At 49.6% G+C, this 9,088-nt stretch overlaps 1 protein-coding gene across 1 annotated transcript; it reads left to right on the top strand.

Annotated features, from left to right (window-relative positions):
• Window positions 1-4,109: 4,109 nt before the first annotated feature.
• Window positions 4,110-7,707, top strand: znf277 (zinc finger protein 277). The gene is made up of 12 exons (XM_076140765.1): window positions 4,110-4,168; window positions 4,581-4,794; window positions 4,878-4,966; window positions 5,247-5,329; window positions 5,425-5,516; window positions 5,614-5,724; window positions 5,925-6,057; window positions 6,148-6,215; window positions 6,355-6,451; window positions 6,618-6,660; window positions 6,764-6,938; window positions 7,024-7,707. Exons 1-12 carry the CDS (start codon window positions 4,141-4,143, stop codon window positions 7,208-7,210), a joined length of 1,320 nt encoding a protein of 439 aa, XP_075996880.1. The 5' UTR covers window positions 4,110-4,140; the 3' UTR covers window positions 7,211-7,707.
• Window positions 7,708-9,088: the final 1,381 nt, after the last annotated feature.

Consider the following 9,088-nt stretch of genomic DNA (forward strand, 5'->3'; position numbering starts at 1 on the left):
TATAAAGGCTTATTTTTTACACGTTGCTGTTGTGTCTTTATGTATCGAAGCTCTGCTGCCATGTTTTTCTGCACTGACCTCATTTCCCTCGATTAAACTTGAATCTGATCCACTGACGACTCGAGCTGAGCAACAACGCTGCTGAACCTGAAGCTTTTTAAAGCAACCAACCAATCCAAACCGCCTCCTCCGCCTCACTGCTGCTCTCCACGTAACCTGGATGCTGCCAGCCACAAGTGTTGCTTAGCAACTGCCCGCTCAGCACCTACAGCTCCGCTATCGTTAAGAGCCGGGAAGTTCAAAGGATGCCATCATGTGGGCAGAGTCGCCCACATGGGTCACTGTCAGCCAACTGCCAAGAGGGCTCACACACACACACACGCCATTTTTACGCATTATTTTCGGCGACAATTAATAATTTGTTGCACATTACAGTCGTAAATGAATGAACACTGAAGGAGGAGCTGTTACTATGCAGATCAACGTCATAATGGGTGAACTACTCGTTACTAAGCGCCTGCCTGTCACGGCCCGGTTTCATCCCACGGAGGCGCCGAGCAGCAGAAGCGATGACAGGCAGGTTGCCAGATCAGCGAGAGTCCGGATCACCTTCGCTCCGTCACTCTCGATACAAAACACCCACACTGGAAACACACAAACCTGGCAACTTTGCCGGGTTGCGCTTTCATGACGAAAACGACTCGATATCGTCAAGAAAGGTCTTCAAATGACATCAAAGTGACTTTATGAAAGTTACAAAAAGGCAATGACTGTAAATTGTCTTCATTCTATGTGCATCACTTGAGAGACATGGAACCAAAACGCATCGGCATCTTGGACATGGACACTAATGTGGAGGCTTATTTTAAAACGCTACGCTACCAGATTAAGTGTGAGATGGGCGACATTAACGCCAAAATGTGTCACTGCACAGCGGCAGAGGCTGCTCAGCTGAGCGCCCAGAGGGGCACGCTGAGAGCCGCTCTGGAGAGTCTGCAAACACACAGAGGCACCAAGACAGCAAGAGCCAACAGACAGACAGCAGACAAGGAGCTCGCAGACCTTAAAGCCCAGCTGGAGGCGGCTCAGTCCAGAGAGGCGCACATTGCCTCTGAGCTCACTGCTGCAAAGTCCAACACTGTAAAGCTCAGGGACAAGCTGGGCCAGGCAGAGAGGAAGAATGCAGAGCTTATAAGTCAGGTTCACGAGGGTTTGTGCAGACTGGCCCAGGCAGAGACCACCAATGGGAGCCCCAGGGTGCAGCTGCACCAGAACACCCTGCCTGCTGCAGCTCAGCCTGCAGACGCTCCTCACACTGAGGGAACGGACTCTCGCTCGGTGATAGAGAAGCTGCTGCAGGGTCTAGAGGAGGTTCACCGCAAGGAGGCCCCGACTGAGCAGACCGACATGGCTCCTGCACTCTGTCCCCAGACTGAGCACGCTGAAAGGTCAGTGGAGGGCGGAACTGTGACGCTGGAGGAGGCTTACAAAAGATTCAGCTTAGCCCAGGATTTTGATTGTTCTCTGTGGTCGTCTGGACGTGAGAGGACCGAAACTGCCAACAAACTGAACGTGGCCTTGTATCCCATGAAACGTTACAAACCGTACATGGAGGATGCGACAAGGAAGCTAGAGGAGCTCAGAGTCGAGGCTGAAGAGGAGCTAAAGAGAAGTCTGGCTCTCCGCTCGCAGGCTTCCCAGACTGAGCGGAAGATTGTCACAGCGTTTCTCCTGTCGCAGGCTTCCCAGACTGACCAGAGGGATGAGGTACCTGTTCTCTGGTCTCAGGCTTCCCAGACTGAGCGTAGGGATGTCGCATCCGGTGGCCGCTCGCAGGCCTCCCAGACTGACTGGAGGGATGTCATGCCCGTTCTCCGCTCGCAGGCTTCCCAGACTAACCACAGGGATGTCACACCTGTTTGCTGCCCGCAGGCTTCCCAGACTGACCGTAGCGACATGGCACAGGTTCTCTGCTCGCAGGCTTCCCAGACTGAGCAAAGTGAAGAAACTGAATCACAGAAAAGCAGCATGGTTGAAAACCTGCTCCAGGATCTGGAGGAGGCCCAAGCTCCTCCCAAGCTGGGTCCTGCTCCTGCAAACAGATCAGTGGAGGAGGTGGACGTGACGCTGGAGGACGCCTACAGGAAGTTCTGCACAGAGCAGGATTTTGATTGTTCTCAGTGGACGAGAGGACATGAGAGGACTGAAACTGCTAACAAACTGAGCGTGGCTGAGTGGCGCTTCAAACGTTACAAACCGTACATGGAGGAGGCATCGACGAAGCTAGAGCAGCTCCGAGATGAGGCTGAAGAGGAGGTGAAGAGGAGTCTGGCTCTCTGCTCCAAGACTGAGAAAAGTGAATTGCAGAAAAGCAGCATGATTGAAAACCTGCTTCAGGATCTGGAGAAGGCCCAGACTTCTCATAAACTAGGTCCGGCTTTTAAGTGTCCTGCTTATGCAAAAAGGTCCTTGGAGGAGGCAACGGTGACGCTGGAGGAGGCCTACAAGAAATTCTGCTCGGCCCAAGAGTTCGATTGTTCTCTGTGGTCGTCTGGACACGAGAGGGCCGAGTCTGCCAACAAACTGAACGTGGCCGTGTATCCTATCCAACGTTACAAACCGTACATGGAGGAGGCAACAAGGAAGCTGGAGGAGCTCAGAGCCGAGGCCGAGGAGGAGGGGAAGAAAGGTCTGGCTCTCTGCTCGCAGGCCCCCCAGACCGACCGGACAAAGGAAAGCCAATCGCAGAAAAGCAGCATTATTGAAAGCCTGCTTCAGGATCTGGAGGAGGCTCGATGCAAACAGGCCCAGGCGTCTCACCAACTGGGTCTGGCTTTTAAGTGTGCTGCGGATGCAAAGAGGTCGGTGGAGGATGTCACTGTGAAGCTGGAGGAGGCCTACAAGAAGGTTTGCCTAGCTCAGGATTTAGATAGGACCATTTGGAGCCAGAGGACTGAATTTACCAACAAACTGAAGGTGGCTGAGGGATCCATACAACATTTGAAACAACAGCTGGAGGAGGCAAACAAGAAGATAGAGCAGCTCAGCACCAAGAGCCCAGAGGAGGAACAGAAAGCTCCTGTCATCTGCTCGCACGATTCCATGACTGAGGAGAGAGACGGCCATCAGTTTAAGGTCGAGGTGCTGAGTGACAGAATTCAGTTTGATGTTGAAGATGAAACGTTATACTGCCCGATTGCATCCGGCTCAGATTTAGAAGAGGAGGAAACCTCGCCGTTGATGTCCGTGCTGGAGGATCTGGACGGGCAGCTGAGGTTGAAGTTGAAGCGCAAGAAGAGCTCTCTCACGCCAGCAACCCACCAATGAAGAAGAAGCAGGAACATCTGTGTCACACTGAGGCTGAAGACCTCCTGAACATGCTGCCTCACCCTGACCCCAGACCCTGACCCTAGGCTCTGACCCCAGACCCAGACCCAGACCCAGGCCTAGGCCCTGACCCTGACCCCATGACCCTGACCCAGGCCCTGACCACAGGTCCTAAACCCAGGTGGGCCCCTCTCCTGTGCCCCTGCGTCATATACGTGTTAGGGAAAGAGGAGGAATCGCCAAAGACCTGATTTGATATTATAATATGATACATTATAATATGTAATGAATGTTTTTTGAAGTTTTGCTCTGTAATAAAACGTTTTCAGATGTGCATCTAGTCTTCATCTAAGTGATTTTTGCATTCAGTCTGTCTAACACTGAAACAGTGCTGACCGAGCAGCGCTAGAGATGGCAGAGGAAATCTAATCACACACACACACATTCCTGCATCAGACATATCTGGGCATAAACAATGGGCAGCTTTCGGCCTCTAGTGGCACTTTCTGGTATTACACCAAGTGAACACAAAACCAAGTGTTTTTTTTCTTTTCACAAACTAAAATCCCGAGATTTCACCCGTCACAATTCAGTCGGATATCAATTACCTTGAATTAAAAATAGGGATAATCTAATATTGTAGTATTCTCAGTTAACATTATTATTATTATTATTATTATTGGTAATAGCAGTGGTTCCAGTATTTCCTCTAAATCTGAATGCACCATTTTTACAGTGAGTCCGCGAAAGCAACACGCGCAGCTCCTGATTGGTCTGTTAGATGCCGCCTGATCACGTGACGTAGAACACAACATGGCTGCCTGTGACGCGAGTGAAGATGGTAAGAAGTGTTTTTACGCCAAATAAGCTTTAATAATGTGTGAATAAACTAGACTAATGCGTCTATAGCAAAGAGAAGCTAGAGCCGCTAGCTGGCGAGACTAGCCAGCAGCCTGCGTGCTGCATTCAGAGCGTAACATCAGTTTGTTTACATTTGGTATCGATCTTTACGGTTAATATAAAGAGTTCATTTGATTGATAGAACATTTGATACATGTCATTGTTTGAGATGCCCGCAGTTGTGTTTGGTAATGTGTGTTTAATCTCTTTATCTCTTTAATTTCCTGTCATATAATACATACAATACAATATAAAAGTTACCTCTCTTGGTGAAGTTGTGGCCTTTGTGCTGACTGATGAGGTGTGGAGCCTCTGACTGCTGCATGGATGAAGCTGTGTCCCTCTTCCTCCAGGTCAGGACAGCATACTGGAGCCTCTGTGTTTCCCAGAGGCTCCGGCCGTGGGATCCATCTCTCCCAGTCTGCAGGGTTCCTCTTCAGAGCCTCTGGTGTGCATCTTCTGCCCAGAGTTGGTTCCTCCGCAGCAGAAGGATGTTCTCCTCAAGCACCTGCTGCTGGAGCACAAGCTGGTCATCGCAGACGTCAAACTCATTGCAGACTTGCCAAAGTAGGAACCGTCAGCTGTGGCTGCTCCCGTTCATCTCCAATACACAAACTCAACTCAACGTAGATGTGTTTCCTGTCTGTCAGGTACCTGCTGTACTGGAGAGGCAGATTTCTGGAGCAGCCGGTCGTTGATTTCTGCAGCGTGATCAAGACAAACTCCACCGGCCCTGTTGGTGAGGTCACCACTCACACCAGACACTGAAATGGAAAACGGTCCCTTTCTCTTTTGATGCGGAACATTCAAGGCGATATTGTTCATCTGCACTTTCCCGTCACATATCTATCACTACTTCACTTCCTGTTTATGTTTACTGCTCTTCATGCTTCACTGTACTCTTGTATAATACCTCCTGAAGTTCCTCTTGCTCACCCAGCCGTTCCTGGAGGGGGAAGCTTTTGAGACATTAGATAAAGTGGACTTGACTCCTGTAACGTTGGTTCTGGTTCTGACAGAGAAACAGGAGGAGTACTTCCTGCTGTGTGACGTCCTGCCTGAGGATCGAATCCTGCGAGAGAAGCTCCAGCAGAAGAGGCTGGTGAGTTCAGTTTGGGATGAATTCAAATGTTGTGTCACCATTAAAATCTCCACATGTAGTCCGGGTTGATTGAGCTCTGTGGCGCTCGTCTTTAGGAGGAAGTCCTGGAGCAGCAGCAGAAGGAGCGAGACGACAGCAGCTTCCAGCATATGTGTATGTTCTGCAGTGAGGAGTTCACAGGAAACAGGTACAGTGTACTCAGTGTAAAGGTCAGAGGTCAGAGAGTATGAGGGTTCAGCCTGTCCCTGGGCCCTCACGGAGTCTCTGCTGCTGCTGGTTTCCAGGTCGTCTCTGCTGAACCACATGGCCAGAGAACACTCCTTCAGCATCGGGCTGCCAGACAACATCGTCTACTGCAACCACTTCCTGGACGTCCTGCAGAGCAAACTGGACAAGTGAGAGACTTTGAGCCCTTACTTCATATTAGGCAGGAGGCACTTCTGTGCAGCGTGAGACACGACTTCCGTGTCGGCTGACATGGTTCACTAGGGGACTTGAGCTCCATGTGTTTACAGAAAGGTGTTGGGCTGGAGGTCAGGGGTCAGGGGTCAGGTCAGTGTGTTTTGAAGTCTATGTTTTTATTTTTCCGGTCAAGTCTGCAGTGTTTGTACTGTGAGAAAACCTTCCGTGATAAAACCACGCTGAAGGACCACATGAGGAAGAAAGCTCATCGACGCATCAACGGCAACAACCCAGAATACGACCGCTTCTACATCATCAACTACCTGGTGAGAGCTCCAGAGCCAGACTCACCTCAGTAAACCAGTCAGTCAGCAGCTGTCACACAGCAGGATAACCTCTTTTTATTTTCCCACCAGGAGCTAGGGAAGACCTGGGAGGAGGTGCAGAGCGAGGATGACCGCGAGCTGGCAGATGATGAAGACGAGTAAGTGTCCTCAGCACACACACCGGTCTGAGCTCAAATCTGAGGCACTTCTGCACTGTTCTGTTGTTTATCTGCACATCTGTGTCTCTACACACACACGGTTTGGGCTGATTGATCCTAGAGTCTGTGTTCTCTGCAGTGATTGGTCGGACTGGCAGGCTCGCCCGGTCTCAGCGGTGTGTCTGTTCTGTGATCATCTGTCCAACACCATGGATCAGATCTACACACACATGGAGGTGCCACTTTTTTGTAAATTTTATTCATAAAAGTTTTGATTGCTTCCATAACACATTTTACTTCACAACTTCTAATTTAGCCAAACGCAGCCCGATGAAGGCCACACTGGTGACACTGTTGATTATGTTGTTTATTTATTGATTATTATCCATTTTGTGTTCTTAGGAGGCTCATGGATTTGATCTGCATAAGCTGAGGACAGAGCTCAGTAAGTACAAACCACAAAATAGAGCGAAACCCAAACATCCAGGCCATCATCGTCATCATCATCATACCTGGTTAATGTCCGGTTTCGCTCTCCCCATCCTCAGATCTCAGGTTCTACCAGCAGGTCAAACTAGTGAATTATATCCGGCGTCAGATCCATCAGAGTCGCTGCTACGGCTGCCAGGAGAAGTTTGAGTCGAGAGCCGACGTCCTGCAGCACATCTCTGACGCCGGTCACGTGATGCAACTGCCGGACATTAAGACCTGGGACCAACCGCAGTGAGTTACACGACTAATGAAGATAAAGAAGGTAGTGATTCCCTGGTTCTTGCATGATGACCTGATGACCCTCCTCTGCCCTCAGGTATTACTTCCCCACCTATGAGAACGACGCCCTCTTGTGTTCGCTGACAGACAGCGACGGTGAAAGCGACAGGACGAACCACGGCGAGGACCTCCCAGTCATTGCTGAGGACATTTCCAACCTCAGAGCGTTGAAGCAGACCAGCGTCCTGAAGCAGCTGCTGAAGAACCGAGGATCCTGCAGCTAAGACCTCAGGACCAGGATGATGATGACGATGGATGTGCAATAGAGAGAATAATAAAGAACTCTGATGCTTTTGCTGGGTTTTCCATTGGAATGTCTCAGCAGGGAAGCCTCTCAAATATCTTCAGCTCTTCAAATCTGTGGAGATGCTTCTTTTCAATCAAACTAAAGGGTTTTTCATGTCATTTGGCCTTTTTGTGTCTTCTTCATGTATCAAAGGCTGCAGATCAGATCCTACTGACCCAGATCCAGATCTTTAGGACTCTGGCCCACTAAATTGAACCTCCTTGGTGGAGGTATTGATCCCACACTTCAATCAAACATCCACCCCTGATGGTTTACAGAGTTTGTTTCAATTGAAAGCTTCAGTGTGTTGTGTTGCCATTAAGATGCACTTTGCTGAACTGTTATTTCTTTAAAGAACAGAGTTTATTTATGTAACAAATGCAAAAGTTGATAATCTGATCACAATGACTGCAGTGCAAATAAAATACTTTAAAATACCAAAAAACCCTGAGCTGTGAAACATCAAAAAGGACAGACTGACGATGACAGAGCGGCTCTATCACAGAGCGGCTCTATCACAGAGCATCTACAGGCTGACTGTCTTGAATGACTTTAAAAGGAAACAGCTTCAGTTTGTCTTCCTGTCTTGTTTTGTGTTCTTAGTCGGTACAATGTTCTGCGTAGCTTTGCCGAGTGAAACTTGCCGTATGGAGGAACCAAACTGCAGCGTGCTCAGCGTTTCCCCCGCGTCCTTCACGTCTGGATTCACGTTCACAAACACACAGCACTACAGGAAACAACACAACCACCTTAAGGTCACAACTGAAAACCTTTGGCCACTGAGATGAGAGATGTTCCTCTGGTTCCTCTGCTCATGTTCTTACCTTGGCATCTCCGCTGAGACAGGGCTGCAGGAGATGAGTGAGTTTAGAGTTCCTGAACGGGACGTGAAGGGCGTTGCTCTTCAGAGCGCTGAACACCTAAGATACAAACACGTGACTTCTCCAGAATCATGTTTCCCTGCTTGTGAGTGTCTGTGAGTGTGTGTGTGTGTGTGTGTGTGTGTGTGCGGGCACCTGTCCCAGCGCTGTCAGAGATTTGTTGATGGCTGCCGCCTCCACCAGTCTCTGACCCTCCGCCTCGGTTTTGGCGATTCGTTCAGATCCGGCAAGGTCGCACAAGGTCAGGGTGCCGCGAGACGTGAGTCCCGATACCTCGTCTGAGCCCTGCACCTCCAATGCCACCACCAGGTGAGACCGTGAACTGAGGAGGGAGGAGGCCGACACAAAGCAACATCACTCACATCTGTGAACAAGGGTTGACTGACCAAACACACCATATGTTTCTGGAAACATCCGTCACCCAACCTAGAAGTCAAACTCTAGACTTCATGTCCTACGTCACCTCTGAGTCACAAAGTCTGTTTACATCACGGTTTGCTGAATTACTTAAAAGGAGATTAGGTTGGAGAGCAAAGCCTCCATCTTAGCCCTTTATGAGCTCTGTGTCGGGTTAGTGTTTGTACCTCTGCGTGTTCATCTTTGTGGAGGCGATCTTTCTGTTCTTCTCACCCATCTCCATCACGTTGAGGATGTCGGTCTCAGCCTGCACCTGGACCTGGGTCAGTCCTGGTACTGACACAGACTTCCCCTGGACTCTGATGTCGAGTGAAGCACTGGGACTTTTGGCCAGCAGGTCGTTCAGGCTGTCGTTATAAATCTCCAACATGGAAATCTGCACAGGAGGAAGAACAGCTGAATGCTTTCATGTCAGATGGATCAACCACCAAGACTCATGGGTACTGAATGCAGCATCTTTAATCAAAGTTAAGCGGAATTGTCAAACTGTAGTTTTGCTGCTTTTAGGGCCAGTCCAG

Source organism: Genypterus blacodes, unplaced genomic scaffold (genome assembly GCF_046128005.1).
Source record: "Genypterus blacodes isolate CSIRO-AG114 ecotype Tasmania unplaced genomic scaffold, CSIRO-AGI_Gbla_v1 ptg000015l_1, whole genome shotgun sequence".
Lineage (NCBI taxonomy): Eukaryota > Metazoa > Chordata > Actinopteri > Ophidiiformes > Ophidiidae > Genypterus > Genypterus blacodes.